General features: G+C 39.2%; 2 protein-coding genes across 4 annotated transcripts in view; one reads left to right on the forward strand and one right to left on the reverse strand.

The window, feature by feature from the left end:
* The first annotated feature begins 628 nt into the window (after nucleotides 1–628).
* The window catches only part of LOC106868333 (death domain-containing protein CRADD), a 29,861-nt gene continuing 10,403 nt past the window's right edge, over nucleotides 629–20,086 (forward strand). Inside the window, exon 1 of one of the 3 annotated variants that reach the window (XM_052972633.1) lies at nucleotides 629–2,456. In XM_052972633.1, the coding sequence (XP_052828593.1) occupies nucleotides 929–1,585 (657 nt within the window). In that variant the 5' untranslated portion in view covers nucleotides 629–928 and the 3' untranslated portion in view covers nucleotides 1,586–2,456. Of the gene's footprint in view, nucleotides 2,457–13,572; nucleotides 17,606–20,086 lie in introns of those variants that run through there. The other 2 variants (XR_008265450.1, XR_008265452.1) reach the window with 2 other exon arrangements.
* The window catches only part of LOC106868330 (uncharacterized), a 4,404-nt gene continuing 2,107 nt past the window's right edge, over nucleotides 17,790–20,086 (reverse strand). Inside the window, exon 2 of the mRNA XM_014913532.2 lies at nucleotides 17,790–17,988. The gene's annotated coding sequence lies outside the window, so the exon portion shown is untranslated. The remainder of the gene's footprint in view (nucleotides 17,989–20,086) is intronic.

Below are 20,086 nucleotides of genomic sequence, written 5' to 3' on the forward strand. Positions count from 1 at the left end.
GGGCAGGGAATAAGGATATTTAGGGTAGAGCAACCAAAACAACTGTATTTAGTGTACAAGAACAAAATTCCACCTGGTAGATTAAATCATCGAGGGGAAAATATGTTGGTTAAGTGGGGTTTTTGTTGCAACTAGAAAGCGATTAGAAAATATTAACTTCTTCATATTGAACAAAAGGGATGTACTCTTTCCGGTGTGTCTGTGCTTTGTTTATATAAAGCAGAATGTTGGATTGGCGCCAGCGTTAGAGCATCGGATATGTTATGCAGTATTTCTTCTGGTTCTCTTCAATCTGTGTTAAATCTCGTAAATATAAACCTTGGCTTTCATCTCTCCAGAGGCGATGAAATAAAGTATCTGTCAAGTACTTGGTTCCGTATAAGCGACTCCCCGCCCAGTTTTCAGATAGCGTGCATATATTATGTTATATAATTGCATATAACTGAATGTTACAGTGAATTCATACCTTATCTATTTTACGGATTTAATAAAAATTAATATTTTAATAATATTTATTTAGGAACACAAAGGTTTGAAAAAAAATCGTTGTTAAAGAGAAGAAAAGGGTAATTTAGTTTGTACTTTAGAAATTCACTCTGAAATTGAAAGTTTTAACTTCTCTAAAATCGATTAAACTGAATGTCGGAATGCATGTACATAATTATGTTTATTTGAATTAACTTTAATACACGTTTATACTTTTGGGTTGACGACACTTCTTGCGTTATAACACCGAGCTGAGCACAAGTTATAAGATACGGAAATGAAAGTTATACGCGAAAGCGACCCACATAACAGCACTTTTGAGCGTCACCACATTCAATGTGCATGCGCAGAAGTAGCTGTGTAAAGAGGTTCAACGGCAAAGTTTTTCCAAGCCTTTTTAGTGTACCCACGTAGAACACTGTGTAATCTTACTCAGAGCACGATGGCTAACAAACAGCAATTCAGGAACTCAATTAAAATTCAGCAATGTCGTGAGGATCTTGTGAAGGGGCTTGATGATGTGACAATACAAAACATACTTGATCGTTTTTTATGTAAATTTTTTATCACGTCCGAGGATAAGAATATAATTGAAGCAGAAAAAACTGAACAAAGCAAAGCTCGGAAATTACTAGACCTTATTCAGCGCAAAGTGGAAAGCCAGGATAAAGTGAAAAAGTCAGATTTATTTGATGAATTCGTGGAACTTTTAGAAATTCACGACGAAGGTTTAGCATCAACAGTGGCAAAAGCTGATGACAGTGTGCCGAATGACAAACGTCAGATAGATTATATTCTTGAAAATATTGAAGGTATGGATTTGGATGAGAGAATGTTAAATCGTATTTTGATGTACATGGGCCCTGGATGGGAATCTGTTGCTGCCGAATTAGGTATCAACAGCATAAAAATTGCTATTGCTAAGGAAAACAACCCATATAATTCACGAAACCAGATGTTTGAAGTATTTAATTTCTGGAGACAAAGAGAAGCCCTTGGACGTGGTGGATTAAGAAAATTTATAAAAGCTATCGATAGCTGTTCTGTTCATTGCAATATAGACATGAAAAAAATACTTGAATGTATTGAGGGCCCTTAAAAAGAAAAGAGGGAACAATAACGCACAGTTTTGAGACAGTGTTGTATTTATATCAACAAAATGCAGTTTCTCCGATACACTTTTTGATATGGACATAAAGAATCGACACGACAAAAATGAAATTATCCTTCAGTAAACGGCATAATTCTTACGTTGTGGACTGATAGATATTATATTTCAATTATTGAATACTTTTCATCGGACAGATTACTTTCGACTTTCACTATGGAAACTTGCCGGCTTAAAGTAACATCATATCAAACGCGGAAGTATGTGATACTTTCCTTCATTATTTTAAGTGTCGACTACAATTCTTCACCTTTTGATATTTATACAAATTTTTCTATGATAAACATATTTTTTTTGTTTTAGTTACGGATAATATCAATCGCTATAATTTCATTTAATTATATATATATACACACACACATATATGTGGCGGAGGTAAAGAATACACACACCACCCGTTTTCGGCGTAACCCTAATCCTAAACACCGGGTGTACGTAATCTTTACTATATATATATATATATATATATATATATATATATATAGTACGGAGATGTACTTGCATAGCAAGTGACCTGATCTGAGATCCTGTGCTGAAACAAAAACAATTGCAGCGTGGAAGGTATTTGTAAGCCATTTAAAAACACAAAAACACTTCAAAATTTAAATTCAATTTGCCAAAATATTTTTGTCGCTTTGGGACTGCGACCTGATCACTGACAAAATTCTGTGCTGCAACAAGCCATAAATGTATGAGAAATGAAGATTCTTATTTGTCGGTGACCCTCTAAGAAAACAATGAGCTTCAACGTAATGATATATTTTGGAAATTTTGTATTGTTAATAATAAACTTGCTGAAATGGTAAGTGAATGTAATTGGATGAATCTTAATTTTCAAACACAAAATTAATGATGGATTACTTTGTGTGTTTGCAGTGTATGATAACGGTAGAAAGGCGTGTTAATTGATATATATGATATATATTAATGATAAGGTGGTTCTGCAACATTAAAACCAACCTTTCAGTAATGAATTTACTTTAGGATACAAACATGTATATATGATGGATCTAACTGTACTGGCATGGCTACAGAATGCCCCCTCTCGATTTTGTTTCTCCCTATACCTTTCTTATGCACGTCCTTAATGGTATTTTCTAGAAATACATTTTCACTAGTGTAGATTGCGAATAAATTTATCATTTAAAAAAATATCAAGATCATTGTAATTTATAACGTTTCTCTTGAAAATTTCGTTAAACGTATGATTTTAACAAAGTTCGGTGGGAAGCGGAAATGACACTCCCAAGAAAACGAAACAAGCATGTTTTTCATCTGCCATTTAGCCAATTGTAATGTTCACCATCTGAAAAATTTCATTAAAGAATGCATTTTAAAGAAACTTAGGGGAAACAAAGATGATTGTAGTTACGCCGGCTATACTTAATTATCAGTATGGTAGGGTTAATCATTTTCGTGGTTTAATCACCTTTATTTTAGGAACCGTGTAAGGCAGCGAGCGAAATGCTTAGCGGTATTTCGTCTGAGTTCAAATTCCGCCGAGGTCGACATTGCCTTTCAACCTTTCGGGGTCGATAAATTAAGTACCAGTTACGCACTGGGGTCGATATAATCGACTCACTCCACCCCGCCCAAATTTCAGGCTTTGTTCCTATAGCAGAAAGGATTATAGGAACCGTGTATTAGACAACCCGGTAATGGATCAAAAGGCTATTAAAAAGAATTTGCGAAAGTTAGGGTAAATGAATGCTGTCCCGCATAGATGAGTACCTGAATATACACACTAGCTTAGCATTTCCACGATATATTTTGATATATTTGTAAAGGATAGCTCAAAGTGATATATTTCATATCCATCTCATACAGCCTTAAAAAAAAAAAAAATTCCGTTGTCATACATTCTATAGCCAAAAGTCTTTTAATAACACTAACTGAGGATTGTTTCTGTTTTCAATTCTCTTTCGATATTTCTATTTCAGAATCTGGTTTAATTCACATTTTTTTTTACACTTATTGCACTTTTTTTTGTTTGTTTTGGTGGTCGGGTGTTGAAGTAAACATATGGGGTAATAGTTAAGAGCGCGGCTACTAACCCCAAGATTCTGAGTTCGATTCCAGGCAGTGATCTGAATAATAATGATAATAATAACAACATCGAAAAATACCTTAGGAATGAGAACCCAGGTTCAAAATTTCTCCAAGACACCTGATGAAGGCTAGAGGGTTATATCAGCCGAAACTTTTTGTTAACAACAAACAAGATGAGGACAAATATCCGCCAAGTGTAAATAATATAACCCTTTATCGTTCTATTGTAATTGATTTTTGGGGATTAAGACACTGGTTCTCAAACTGATAACTCCACTGATCAACAAATCGATTTTGGTTTCAGCATTGTAATTGGACAAGTTTAATAATGTGAAACTATCTAAATTATATTAAACTTGACAATCTGTCCGCCATTCTCTCGAGAAACATTTTATTGAAAGGCATTCGTGGTACGGCTTGGAATGTTGCAATTCGTTATTGAAATGTGAAAAAGCTGCGGAGACCACTTTAATTTCTGGTAATAACATCGCTTGGAACTGGGAATAAAATTCAGTAATGTTGACGGGACGTATATACAAAGAGGAACAACTGTTTCAGCAGAGTTATATTCTTTAACTTATTTATGGACATAAAAAACTAATAAACTGAATAGACATATCTGTTCTGTCAGAATAGATCATTTCATTACCATTCCTTTACCGACAATTTTAATGAACACATAATTAGCAAATATAATTATCATTCAATGTCCACTTTTCCATACTTGCATGAGTTGAATGGTGTTTATTCAAGGCAAATTTCTGATAGCTAGATGTCTTCCCTGTACCTAACTCTTACCTGTTTCCAAGCAAGGTAACATCTCCTTATGGCTAGAATTGTTCTCACTGAATATTGGAAGGTAATATTTCCTTATTTTGCAGAATATTGGAAATATTTGGGACTGTAAAGTCAATTATCTGGCACTTTCTATTCTCTTTATCTTCTGCTACTACTACTACTACTACTACTACTACTACTACTACTACTACTACTACTACTACCAAATCAGGCCATCTAGCTTTTATTATTCTGTCAGTCTGAATGTTAAAGTCCCACAACAGCTTATATTTCTTACTTTCTAGTACTTTACTAAGTTCATGATCATACCATTTATCAGTATGTTCAAATCCTAGCTTTCTACATAACTCTTAGTGGATTACTCTTCCAAGGTTGTCATTTCTTTTCTTGTATTCTTTCTGTGCCAGCATGCTACATTCATTTACCATATGAGTAACGCTTTCTTCTTTTGATTTACATAGCCTGCATTGGGAATCTACTTGGTTTTTGTCTTTTCTGGTTTTTATATAATTAGTCCTTAATGCTTGATCTTGTGCTGCTACTAACAAACTTTCTGTCTCCTTTTTCAGCCTTCCTTTCTGCAGCCTTTTAATGCTGGCAATCCTTTTCTTACTTCTTTACTCATTACTTCCTGCAACTCAGCTAAAATCTTCTGATCTTCCTCACATCAATCACTTAAATCGCTGGTGCCAGTTGTCTCTTGGTAGTGCTATTATTATTTTTTCCTTTACATTCTTCTTTGGTTCAAGCTGTTTGTTGTTATTTGTCTTCCCTACTGCCTGGTCTTCCTTCCCCAGTTCTCTTTTGTTCTCTTCCACCTCCAATTCTGTCATCCATTTACTTCTCCTAATAGCATTATCTTGATCTATTAGTCTCTGCTCAGTTACTTTAAACATACCCAAATCACTTGCACTTTTGTGTTGGTGCAGTTGTTTGTTTCATTTTGTTTTTCTCGGGGGAATATTGTATTGCATGATTATGTTTTGTTATGGGGTTTGGTTTCAGTCTTTTGTTGTATTAGTTTTTGTATTGTATGTTGTTTGTATAGTGCAGCTTGTGTTCTTCTGTTGGGTATCGAACTTCTATTGCACGTGTGGGCTCTGTTCGTTTTATTGGGTATTTTCTGTATGAGTTTATTCCCGTATGTTTTTAGGAGGAGTGTTGCATAGTAATATGTGTAAATTATAAATCAACCATTTCATAGTATTCATGGTTATTTGTTTGTCGTTCTGTTTTTTTTTTATTTTTGGTTAGTTTTCTTATGAGTCTGTCTTTACAGTGTTTACTTTTTGAGAGAGAACACTACCCATGGACATGTGTTGATGTTTCTTTCGTATTTATAATTATTATTGATATATTAGTGAGCGACAGAGAAAAAAACAGCAATGTGCATATATATGTAGAGGGTTTGTATAGATATGAATGGATGCATATGTAGGGAAATTGGCAGAATTGTTAGCAAGCCAGGCAAAATGATTAGCGTGTTTGCATTGACTCTTTACATTCTGGTTTTACCTTTGTCCCAAATCCTTCTAGGAGGTCAATAAAATAAAGTACCAGTCAAGTACTGGGGTTTATGGTGCTGAATTTTAATTCTTCACAAAATTGTTTGCCTGGGACTAATTTAGAAACAATTATTACAGTCATAAGTATAATAATAATTATTTATTTTACATTAAATTAGATTGTTTTGTTTTTTTATTTATATTTGAATAATCAAAAATCAACTGAGCTCTTTGATGAGTTTAGCCAAATCAACAGGTGTTGGGCCTTTCGACACACCTGATATCTTGATTGATTTTGCTTTCAGCTGCTTCTCAGTACTTGGTCCCAATGCCAGCACCTGAAACAGAAAACCATGGCAACAATTCAATAATTCTCCAAACACATGACTGAGATTTTGGGGATTCCATTTAGACTTAATGGTTACAATAACCGTAAGTTTAACATTCTGGTCCCTTGGCTAGTATATGGCATAAATTCCTTCTGGATGAAGAAAGAAGGCAATCCACTATTCGACGTTTCTATGGAGAGATACAACAGGGTTGAGACCGTCGACTTCATCAGGCTATTTATAATGAGTACCCTCAAGAAACGCATGCACACACGTAGATCACCTCTTTACTAGGATGACAGCCTGGCAACATAAACGGCCACATCATAGACAAGTTTTGGAAGGATCTGATAAAAATATTAAAAGATTTCAGCCTATCCAGAAAAGTTAACACTAACCTGACTAGGGTTGGCATCCTTGATGTAACCCTAGTCCTGAAAACGAAGCCCAAGAAGGAAACTGTGTACAACAACAGGAGCTTAAGACTAAGCCCTTCCCCCACCGTAATTATAATAGAAACCTAACCTCAGGCGTTACCAGAAGATTATGCAAGCTCTCAGCCAATAAGGAGATATTCAATAGGGTTGCTCTCACTACAATGACATACTGGCGAGGAGTAGATTTACCGAGAAGTTAGCATAAATGGAGAACCGATACCCATCCCTTCACTCGAAAAGGACCGTAAAGAGAAATAGTTCAGCCCACTATTTAATCTATAAATTTTCACTAACATAGGATTTTGTTGATTAAGAAGCATTTCCCTATGGAAAAAAAAAACTTTTTCGCACTGAGGTTACGAACGGGTCTTTTATAAAATATTTACCGTATTTTGAAAGTCATTTTCACTTTAGAATACTTTAAAAATATGCCAAAAATAATTTTTGTAGTAGTATTCATTTGAAAATAATCTTAAAAACGTTAAAATATTGTCTGTTTAAGGAAAGCTAAAATATAACAGAAGAACATAATGTAAATAACTTAAAGAATATTTCTAAATGATTAAAATATTGTGTCCAATAAAGGCGAAAATACTGTAGGAAAAAAAATCGTATTTTTTCGTTGTCAACTCAGTCTAATAAAAAGATGAAAGTTTTTTCCCTTTCAGGATGAAACTTATTTTCGGAACATTTTCCCATTATACACTGTTTGGTGGGTATTTATATTCCGAAAATCTCTAATATCTCGAGAACCACTATACTGATTTTCGCGAAGCTTGTTTCATTTCGTTCGTATTAACATTTCAAGGTTAGCTTAATTCATAGTATTTTCTCATTATGCGCCAGTTTGGCTCAGTAACATTGCAAGCAAGTAAGATTCAAACTGACTTTTAATGCATTATTGATAACAATAAACGTGTTTAACCTTTTCTTTGTTTATTATTATCATTTTGAGGTTAAGATTATCCGTGAGTAAGTCGCAGGTTGTTTTCAAACCAATAATCAAGAAATTATAGAAATCTGACACGCAAGATTTCTAAATCCAGTAGTTATAAGAGTATCATAAATGTAACAAGAGTGCTCTCCCTTCGTTTACTTTGAAATTTACGAGAAGGCATGTGATAGAAGGCCTTTTCTAATTTCTTTTCTTCTAAGAATTTACTTATCGAGAAGAGTGACAAGTATTAAATTTCTTAACTAATTCTTCAAACTACTCTAGGAAGAACTTAGGTAAGCGACTTAAGGTCGTGATGGAGAATATAGAAAATGCAATGCTTATTTAATGAGTGTGAAACATAATTCATTACTACAAGACATACAAATGCGAGTGACAAAGCCTCCGGCAGCAGCTTAAATGTCACTAAAAAAAATATCGGGAATCCTGGGTTTAAATAAGCTACTTTGGACATTACTAAAAGCGTCCAGGAACTAAATTTCAGAACAACTTTTGGTCTATATTTTATTAGCAGAAGAACATAATGTAAATAACAATTTAGATAAGTAAAAAAGAAATATATGATAAATTAATTTAACAATAATAACCTCTCATACAACTCATAATATTTAGAAACTCAATAATAAATTGTTATAGTAGCATATTACTCGTACAAGTAGAAAATTTTGGGGCGCTGGAAAACCTCTCTAATGGCTCTTGAGGCACGCCAGCATACTTGCAGTGTTGCCACGGGTGATGGCGAGGCTGATGCGCTGTAACAAATAAGCGCCATCACAAGCTTCAGCAGTTACCTCTGGTTTCGGCTAATATTTTAAGCCTATAAAAAGAATCTTTTTAAATAGACTTTTTCTAAACTTGTATTTTAACGTGAAAAGAAAATATTCACAGAACAACTCTAGTTGATTTCCGTTCAAAATATACCTGCTACAAAGCTTTTTACTACACATGCATTCGTAGGTGTACTTGTGTAGTAACGAAATTCACCAACAAACATTTCCGTTTTTACCCACTTACAACACTGAATGTCAAAACATACGCAGAACACGATGTCTGGAACAGCAGTTGTTGAATACAACTATAATTCAGCGAAGTTTTAGGGAACTTGTGGAGAGTTTTGAAAGTCTCACTATACAAAGAATCATTGGTCACCCTTTGATTCTGTAGTGTTATGAGCCAGGCTGTGTTGTAGAGAAGGACTGGAAGTGGGGACTGTGGATCCCACAAGAACGGCCGAGGTGGGTATGCGGCGTCGGCGGAATGTGAGCAGTAAGTTGGCAGTGGACAGCGTACGGGAGCAGACCTGTTAGATGGTGCGGCGACAGACAGAGCACGAGGACATTATGAGTGACCCCTCCCAGATCGACAGGTAAGACTGGTGCAGTTCTCTCTGCTTCTGTCTTTTCCTCCTTCACATCACAAGCTATTTCGGCTCAAAAAAAAAAAAAAAAGAAAGAAAAGAAAAGAAAAACGATTGGTATGGTCCATGTTTCGAACGAGACGGTTAGGCCATTTTGCAGCGAAGGAGACATCGCCGATTGGTTGAAAAAAAATTATGTTGGTGGCAAGACTCCACGGTATAGATGACCTAGCGAGTTTCATTCCGTTGTACCTCGATAGATCGACGTTGGCACTGTACCTGGAAATGGAGAAGGACCAGTTAAGCGCAGAAAAAATAGAAGTCCGGCTGATAGAGGCTTTTACGGAAGGGCCATTTATGGCATATGGTTCACTGGCAAAAGCGAAGTGGACGGGTGAAGAGGTCGATGTGTTTGCCAACGAAATCAGGAGATTGGCCAAACTTGCGAGATACAAAAAAATGAAGCGTTGGAACAAACAGTTAAATTAGCCTTTGTGACAGGATTCCCTGACCGCATGTCGGTCGAACTGCAAAAGCTACCGAATATTCACTCCATGGCGATGGGAGAGGTAATATCTTGGGCCAGAGTCCTAGCCTCATGTTGCAGGACGACACCTTTAGCAGCGACTACAACAACGAGAAGGGGTCAGACAAAGAGCGGCGTAGAAGGGTCGAACAAGGAACGTGTGCAACCCTTTAAAGGGTAGTTTTTTCTGTGTCATGGTGAGAGATTGCAAGGAACCCAGGCTTGGAGTAATTTGCTATCGATACACACAAACAAGCCACATCGCTAGTGAGTGCGTCCAGGGAAACAGTCTAAGGAAGACTACTGCGCCGGTAGTCGTCCCGTTGAAACAATAGAAGCGCGTATACGGTCGTTGCCAGTAGTGGACGTCGTGATGAACGGAAAGGTGTCAAGAGCCCTTGTGTACACGGGCTGCTCAACAACCCTAATGATTCCGGAGGAGGAGGTAGAGGAATGCAGTGGAGTGAGTAGTGTAAGGGCTGTTGACGGTACGGAAGTTGAACGCAGAGGAAATAGCGACATGAAGATGGTGGTACGAGGAACGAGATTGAGGTTCTGTATGATCGTGATCGAACGCGTGGTGGGCGGAATCGATGTGGTGATTGGGATGGACGCCATTGTTCGTTTGGGAGATGTTATGGTCAATGAAGCCGGTGTAACGTTCGGTGATGCGGTGGCGCTATGCGCCGTGAGTCCGTGACAGGAGAGTGGTGAGAGCTACGGAGAAAAATATGCTGCACACACCATTACAGACAAGGATTTTCGGGCTGTGTTGGACAGCCGGCAGTGGACAATGGAATGGTACTGGAAGGGAGATTCTCCGACGTTGAAAAATGCAGTAGGCTGCTATCAGCATACCCTGGAAGGAGTTCGAGTAAGAGGTAGAATGGTGGATCAAGGAAGGAATTCTGGTCCTTTGGAAGGAGGAAGTAGGGAGTGATGTGCTACCACTGATGGCAGTGATGCAGCCGACGAAGCATAGAGTCAGGCCAGTATTAGATTTCCGAGGGCTAAACAACCACGTATTGTGCCATACGAGCGGCGAAGCCACGGACATTTGCAGTGAAACCTTGAGAGAGTAGTGCAGATGACGGGCCTCCACAATCGTCAATTTGAAGTCGGCATACCTGCAGCTGCATGTGGCTGAGAGATTGTGGAGATATCAGCTAGTAAGGTACATGGGCCGGACATACTGCCTGACCAGGTTAGGATTCGGGCTGAATTCATCACTGAAGAATATGGCGACGATTCTCAAAACCATCTTGGGAAAGGCGGACAAAGTGAAAAGAGCCACCAATTCCTATGTTGGTGACATCCCGGTGGACGAGAGCATAATGTCGGTAAAGGAGGTCATAAGCCACCTGAAGAGTTTTGGGCTAACTGCTAAACCGTCGGAGGCGATGGAAGGAGAAACTGCACTGGGACTCAAGCTACGGAGAGACAAGGCCGGCGCGTTGGTGTTTTGGAGAAGGAATGAGATCCCAGAACTGGACTCCAAGACGAGTAGGGGAGAACTGTGACACTACCCGATTGCAGGATGGCACCGGACAGCATGCAGCTTCATAAAGAAGTGAGGTGGAGTGATAACGTGGGCAAAAAGACAACCGCCATGATGCAAGAAGTATTGGAAAGAGTGACTGCGGAGGACCCAGTATGAGGAAACTGGTATGTGCCCAAATCGAAGAATGGGATCGTGTGATGTGTGCCAGCAGCATAGCAGCGAAAGATGTCATGGAAATTGGAGGTGTCGTGGTGGAGGATGTGGACTGGCTTAGGAAGAAGGACGATTGCAACCACCAACGTGGCGGAGCTGGATGCCGTGTTGATGGCGCTGAACCTAGCCCTTATGTGGGGACTGCGTACAATCGAGATCCGGCCCGATTTGGCCACTGTATTGAGATGGGTGGGATCAGTGGACACCGGCGAGCGGAGGGTGCGAACTAAAGGCGGCACGGAGATGCTGATAAAACGCCGTTTGGGAATTCTGGGCGAGCTAGCTGCCGAGTTTGGTTTTTGTGCACTCTGAGACGAATAGAGCGGACGTCCTGACCAGAGTAAAGAAAGCCTGGTTGCAGGTTCCGGAGGATCTTGGGCAAGGAGTGGCTGCAGTATGTCGACTTAGTGACTCGGAGCTGAGGAGACTGCATACCAGGCATCACATAGAGGTGGACAGGACCCTGTTCCTATCCAGGAAAGTTGACTCTGACGTGACTAGGCAGTGTGCAAAGAGTAGTTGGGAGCTGCGACAGGTGCCCGTTCATTGACCCCGCTCCGGGTGTGCAGGAGACAGGAAGCATTCCAGTGGAACACGACTGGCAGAGGACGTGACGCATTACCGGCAGGGGTCATACCTCTCGATGGTCGACTGCAGATCGGGGCGGTTGGCCATATGAAGGGAGATGAAGACGGGGACCGCGGAGGAAATCACAAGAATACTAAATGAGATATTCCTAGAACGAGTGCCCGTGGATGAGCTGCTTGCGGACAATGGCACTGCGTTTCGCTCGGAGGTGCTGGGGGAAATGCTCAACAAGTAGCTTGTTAGCCGTTTCTTCAGGGTGGCATACCGGCCAAGTGGCAATGGGGTTGTGGAGAGGCATCATCGTACCATCAAGACCATAGCAGAGAGGGGCCATATCTCACTAGTCGAGGCTGTTTTTTTTTTTGTATAATGTTTCGCCCAGGACAGGACAGGCTGAGGTATCAGTGCCACACGGGGCAATATTCAAGTATGAGTGGAGACATCCATGTACCGCACCGCCGCAACCCACGGAAGAGAAAGAGCATGCTTTTGTGCAGGTCGGGGAAGAAGTCTGCGTTAAACCCCCAGATGCGCGGTGCACATCACAGTGGGGAAAGAGGATTATAACCTTTTTAAATTCGAGGAACAATGTGTCCGTAGATAGCATGCCACGTAATGTTTTGGATGTGCACAGGATCATCACTGCGACGGAGGATGGAGCCAACAGTAATGGACAAGAGGACGAAGCCGGCAGCAACATGCCAGGAACTGAGGTCAGTCCTGAAGTCCCACAGCAGTCACAGAGGGAGCGGTTCCCTCCTCACTGGTTGGCTGATTACGGGACAAGGCGTGTGGTCAGAGTTGAAGAGAGAGTGTGGGCAGGTTAGTTGAATGATCTTCAGATCAGTGGGGCGAGTATTGTAATGAAGCAGGCTGTGTTGTAGGGAAGGACTGGAAGTGAGGGAGTAGGCATGTCCTGTGGGTCCTGTGGGTCCCACCGGAAAGCAGTTCAGAATTTTACAAGAAGATTAGAAAGATTAACTAGTTAAGATTTCACTTCTTTCGTGATATTTACACTGTTTTATCAGAGGAAGAAAGCCAGCGCAAATTAATGGCAACAAGTTTTCTCCAGATTGAAGCCCATGTCTGAATGCATACAACAGAGAAAGAGAGAGGGGGCTCCGTCAAAAACACCGACTGGTCAGATATTAAACTGACCGATGGATTAAGATTACATTCTGAGAGATGTCTAATCGAAACTGACAATTCTATCATTCTTGAATTGAATTTTCTATACGATGTGTGCCTCACACAGCTATGTTGGCCTTATATGCTTGAATATAACAGAATTTGTTTCCTTTTATTAATTGTTTTTTAATAGGAAAGTTCCAAAAGTGATCTTTTTTTAAATATAAGAGATGAATGTAATCGATGGTAGGACCATGTTTGATATTTTATGAACCAATTAAAAATATTAGTCTGAATCCAACATTATTAAACTTAAGCATCACATACGCACACGCAAAAATTCACACAAATCCACTACGACAAAAAATATCTAATATGGATGTGATCGTTTTTTTTTGGTATATGAAAATTAAAAGACTTTGTAGCATGTTTGTATTAGCTTAAATTAAGATATACATTTTTGGACTTCAGTGTAGGTTCAGGCGACACTGTCAGTTGGCAGCTTTACTCAGTCTGTGATTGGCTGAATTAACTAGCTTCCTCGCACAGGCGTTCTCTGCTATGTCCGATTGTCACTTACATAATGTGTCTGCCGCCCAGAGTCAATCGAATTCCTTTCAGTTCCTGGTCTCGCGTTCTTAAAGGGCTCCTGGCAAGCACAAGAACATTTTTCTTCCACTTGCACCAGCAGAATAGACTAAACTCAATGTCGTTATCTTCATGCTATTTAGAAACACTTGTATCAAGTCTTCTTTCTATATATACAAAGCACAACTAATGTCTCCACGCTTTAATTCATTTACTGCAAAGACACCAGAGACATTTCTATTAAACACTACACATCTCCAAACAGAATTCTATGCAATGCAATTCATGTATAACTCACTATTACAATAAACTTTATAATCTTAAAGTGACTTGTCATTGTGTATCAACGAATACAGTAATGGCGTCTGTTTTCCACCACGGCTATCAACATCTACCGTCGACATGGTCATCTTCAACCGACAAACATGGAGACAACCTTTGACGAACTAATAACCAACGGACTACGTTAAGGCGGTGGTATGAAGAAACTGCCACACTGATGACCTTCAGCGAACCATTCTATCAATACAGCAAACCCCATTCTTCACCGAAGCGGTGAAACCATAATCTCTTCGCTACAACCTGTTACACGAGATGTTGTTTCTGTGTAAACATTAAACGCAGTCCCAGACGTTCCGCATTTTCGAAATATAAAACTGATATTTGTTCTTAATTACATTGCTCTTGTTTAAAGATAGGAGGCGATTAAACTTCTCAAAGAATACATCTCTTTTGTTCTATATGGAAAAACTGATATTTTATAATCGTTTTCTCGTTACATCTCGTTATATCTACTCCTCGTTGAGTTAATACATCAGGTGGAATTTTGTTTTTGTACACTAAATACATTTATTTTGGTTGGTCTACCCTAATACACTTATTTCCCCCCATCTAATCTACCTAATTATTTAGTCCAAAGAGAAGAGGTGATGTCCATAACGTCTACATTCGCCTGACGATGTGGATCTTGATTTTAGAAGATAAAATGAGGACACAAAATGTAGTAGTCGTGCAAGTCGACTGTTAATTACGCGAATTAGTAGATAAGAGAGAGTAGTAGTAGTGGTAGTAAGAAAGAGAAACGAGAGAAGAATTTGCGACTCGCTCTCCTTCAAATGCCATAAATAATACGACTATAGGACGGGGTACAAATACTTCCTGCTTTCCGTGAGGTATATGACTCCAGGCGACAGCTATTCTTATATATAAGCTTGCTTTATGGGTCACTGTCGCTTGATGTTAGCTGCGTGTCATTCCATAACGAAGCAAGAGAATAAAGAATTGAAATAAATTCATTTGTTATTCAGGTAACTACAATATCTAGATTTAAACACGGAAGTTTTCTAGGCAGTCAACATAGGCATATGGTCCCGGGGACCAAGAATCCTGGAAAGTCTCAGTAATGTCTCATGTGTCAAGAACCTGGAGGGTCTCAGGGATACGGTCCTGGGGGCCAAATGCTGAGTCTCAGGGATAAGGTCTCGGGGACCAAATATGTCGAGCGTCTCAGGGACATGGGGTTAGTGAGAAAGAGAGACTGAGTGGGCTGGGTAGAGGGGACCGGGAACTATGAATTGTATAAGGGTGAAAATGGAGAGATTGGTTTGAAAGAGATAGAGAGATGAGGGGAGTGAGGAGCTAAAGAACTTGAGTGGACATGTGTCTGTGAAAGAATGATGAGGGGGAGGCCAGAGAAAGAGAGAGAGAGGAAGTTGAGAGGGTGTGTGAGGCAGCAGAGAAGCTGTGGGGAGTTAATAGAATGTTCGGTGTTGAATTTAGGGTCCATAAATCGTTCGTGCGTTTGTCACCAAAATAAAAACAAAATAAAAGGGTTATAGGTGTAAAAACGTATATTAAATGAATATGGAAACAAACATTAGCACCAACGAGAGGGCTTTCAGAAAATTCACATGATCCGACTTTTTCCCTCATAACTTTTAGGAAAATAGACAGATTTTAATGAAATTTTATATAAATACCTTTCAAAAGGCATAGAATATGATTATAATGAAATTAGTGGGTGAAAGTTTTTCCAAGTGGGTAGGCAGAAGACTTTTGAAGAGAAAGAAATTCATAAACTATTTTTTTGCTTGAGTGAAATGGAAAAAAGTTTGAAAAATAATTTTTTAGATTCATTTATATATATTATATATATATATACACACACACACACACAGTGTATCACACTAGTATTACTTGGGCCAGTGATGACAGATCAAAGATATACATACAAGAGACTGAACATTCATTTTATACCAGCACTCTTTAAATCATTGCTACAGTTGATCATACAGATTGCTTATTTAAATGGGATAATTTTGAAGGTTGTGAGCCAATAGTAGGCTGCTATTATGGGGTCAATGAAAGTACCATATGCTACATAAAGAACAAGGTAGCGATCAGGACTACCGTAGCAGTAAGTTTCTGTGAAAGTGCCAAAAAGATGAGGATAGTGAGAAATGAGCACTTTGTCAGGATGGAATCTGCCTTGGCATTGTGAATCAGTTGACTGCAAGAAGAAAAACATCCTCTGCGAGAAAGTGCAGAAATTATACCAGCAGTTTGACAGGAGATGGAGCTGAAGGCACCTAAGTAATGCAACCAAGACCATCGACAGCACCGATGCCCAAAGATTTTCAAGCCAGCATGGGATGGTTTGACTGTTTCAAGAAACAGTTTAAAATAAAGTGTGATTGCCTGTATGAAGAGACAGCATCAGTTGACAAAGAAGCCGCCGAGAAGTACCTGGAGACCTTTAGGCAGACCATTGAGAACAAGGGATACAAGCTGTAACAGGTTTTCAATTTGGACAAAACTGGCTTGTTCTGGAAGAAGATGCCTTCCAGAACATACATCATGAAGGACGAAGCCAGAGTCCCAGGATTTAAGGCACAGAAGGACAAAGTGACGCTAATTATGGGTGGCAATGCTGTTGGCTTTATGATGAAACCGGGACTTATCTACAAGTTCGCAAACCTTCAAAAATAAGAATAAAAACCTGCTGCCTGTCAGGTTGTGCCAGACACAACCCAAAGGCCTGGATTACCAAAAGTCTAACTCTGAATTGGTTCCATCAATAATTCATCCCTCAAGCCAAGGAATACCTCCAAAGCGTAAGCATGGAATTCATGATGTTGCTTGTGAAGGATAATGCTGATGGTCACTCTTTGTATTTGTATCATCAGGGTGTTCAAGTTGAGTTTGTCTCTGTCAGCACCACCTCCTTCATCAAGCCTATGGATCAAGGTGTGATCTGTGCCTTCAAGACACTTTACGCTCAGAACTCTCTCCAACACCTTGTGGACATAATAGATTCGGACGAGAATTTCAAGTTAAAGGAGTACGGGCGTAACTTCACGATCGCAACATGACTGTCACTCATCCATGCTGCTCTTAGAGATGAAAAAGGAAACCCACATCGCATGCTGGAAGCAGGAATGCCTGAGTGTGTCCAGGACTATGAGAGCTTCTCACCTGAAGATATTCAGCATGAGACTGTTAACGACACAGTGAAACTGGCAATGGTTTTGATGATGTCATGCAGGAAGAGGTCAACGATATGTTGGAGTTAACGAAGTCTGCCAGCAAAGTGGAGGCAGAAGCATCAGATCCAGAGGAAGAGGAGGATGTGGTGGGCCTGGCAATCAAACATCTGTCTGACCTTTTAAGGACAGCAAAGAAATTGCAAGGGAAGGCTGAAACAGGGGATCCTTATATGGTTCGATCTCTCCAATTTGAAAATGTCATCGATGCTGCTATGCAGACATATAAAACACTCTTCACCACCTTGAAGAAACGACGACACCAACTTCCCATGACAATGTTCCTCATGCTCACCAAGAAAGCCTTGCATGAAGATACAACATCCCCTAAAACATCTCAAGAAGGGATGTCACCAGAAGAGCTTTAAATGTTTGCTGTGCAGTAATTACCTTTATTATTTTCATCATTATCGTCTTAAATCAATATCATTATTGGTGAGTAAACACACATTTTACATCATTTTTTATTAAATCATTATTAAATATTATGTGTGGGTGTGTGTGTAATATTTTAAGTTATATTTTGACATTTATAGGCATTTTATAGACCACATCCGATATTCATGCTTTTTCACCATTTGCGGGTGCTCTGGGAATGTAACATGCATGAACACCAGGGGACAACTGTAATAATTGTTATTTATTTTACATTAAATTAGATTGTTTTGTTTTTTTATTTATATTTGAATAATCAAAAATCAACTGAGCTCTTTGATGAGTTTAGCCAAATCAACAGGTGTTGGGCCTTTCGACACACCTGATATCTTGATTGATTTTGCTTTCAGCTGCTTCTCAGTACTTGGTCCCAATGCCAGCACCTGAAACAGAAAACCATGGCAACAATTCAATAATTCTCCAAACACATGGCTGAGATTTTGGGGATTCTATTTAGACTTAGTGGTTACAATAACTGTAAGTTTAACATTCTTGTCCCTTGGCTAGTATTTGGCATAAATTCCTTCTGAATGAAGAAGGCAATCCACTATTCGACGTTTCTATGGAGAGATACAACAGGGTTGAGACCGTCGACTTCATCAGGCTATTTATAATGAGTACCCTCAAGAAATGCATGCACACACGTAGATCACCTCTTTACTAAGATGACAGCCTGGCAACACAAACGTCCGCGTTCCATGCTATCATGGGTTGGACGATTTGACTGAGGACTGGTGAAACCAGATGGCTACAGCAGGCTCCAATCTGATCAGGCAGAGTTTCTACAGCTGGATGCCCTTCCAAACGCCAACCACTCCGAGAGTGTAGTGGGTGCTTTTACGTGCCACTGACACGAAGGCCAGTCAAGCGGTACTGGCAACGGCCATGCTCAAAATGGTGTATTTTACGTGCCACCTGCACAGGAGCCATTTCGGCGCCACTGGCAACGATCTCGCTTGAATGTCTTTACACATGCCATCCGGCACAAGTGCCAGGAAGGCGATGCTGGGCACAGGTGCCATGACAATTTCGCTTTCGCTTGCCTCAAATGGTCTTCGCAGGCCGAGTTTCGTTTCCAATGAAGGAGACGACGTTGGCATGGGCGCCAGTCGTCGAATTTAATTCGATTTCGATTTCACTTGCCTCAACAGGTCTTCGGAAGTGGAGTTTAGTGTCCAATGAAGGAAGGTACGCATAAGTGGGCTGGCTGAACAACCAATTTTCCAAAACCAATATTTCATTGAGGAATGTCATGTTTGAAACTATTTCTTATCAGGATACGTCAGCTTTATTGAAACATGGTGCTTTTCAGAAAATACCAATTCTATTTTTTGGTGGATATTTAACATCTTTACAAGAATAAACATGAAATTTAATTTTGAACTTGAAGAGTTAATAAACAGAGGACATATTGGATCACATAAGTGAAAATGATGGGAGGGTCACAGTTGGAAGACCTTCGATATTAATCAGAGCAAGGCTTAAACAACAACAATGCTGCTACAGGATATTCATTATTATAAAATGATTTGTAATGAACAGTTTCCAATCTAAGCTAGGATTTGAAACTGAATCTATGTTTTCCTACAAATCCTTTTCCTATTGTTTTTGCCTATTGCACTAAGAAATTAATGAGAGTAGACTGATTTCTTTGCCTTTTTCAAGTCATATATGGGTCAAACCCGATACATCACAAAAACCCTTTGTTTAGCTCGACCCAGTTTGTTTATGAATTATATAAATAAGCAACCCCAAATTAGTTCTACCTTTTTGGTTACTTGGCTCCTATGGGAATATCACACCTTTTCTTATGGAGGGTAACCGTGCAAGAACACAACTCTTTTTCTATCTGGGTAGGTTCTCTTACCCATTCCCTCTCTAGTAATCACTCACTGGTGAAACTAATGACCATATGGAATGGACTATAATACAATAAATAACCTCTGATCTCACACATCTCAAAGTAGTTGTGACTTATTTTGTAATGATGATAAATAAAGGACCATTTCAACTAAAGATATTTTCATTTATTTGGTGCATATTATCATTACACATGATTGTTATAATTGGTGACCTCTGATGTTTTATATACTGTTAAATTTGGATCTTACACTCAGCCGTTACAAATTGGTGACATCTTATATCATATCTATGTTATAGATTGGTGACTTCTGATGTTCATCGATCATCACACATTACAGATCGAAAATACAGGTACTTCTTAATTTGTATGCTGTTTTAGATGAGAGGAGATGAAATGTACAGTTGATGGTGTTCCATACCTTTCAATGGTGACAATTATGTGGAGGGTGAAGAAGTTAATAAGTGTTTTGTCATGGAATGTTGCAGAAATGCAAGAATTAATGTTTCTTTTCGATATAAAGTCATCGACATTTTGTACGAGTTGGATGAAATTGTTAAATTACAAGGGAGACAATCACAGTTCTGTTAATTCTTAACTGAGTAATTACATGATAGGCA

This window comes from Octopus bimaculoides, chromosome 14, assembly GCF_001194135.2.
Source record: "Octopus bimaculoides isolate UCB-OBI-ISO-001 chromosome 14, ASM119413v2, whole genome shotgun sequence".
In the NCBI taxonomy this organism is placed as follows: Eukaryota; Metazoa; Mollusca; class Cephalopoda; order Octopoda; family Octopodidae; genus Octopus; species Octopus bimaculoides.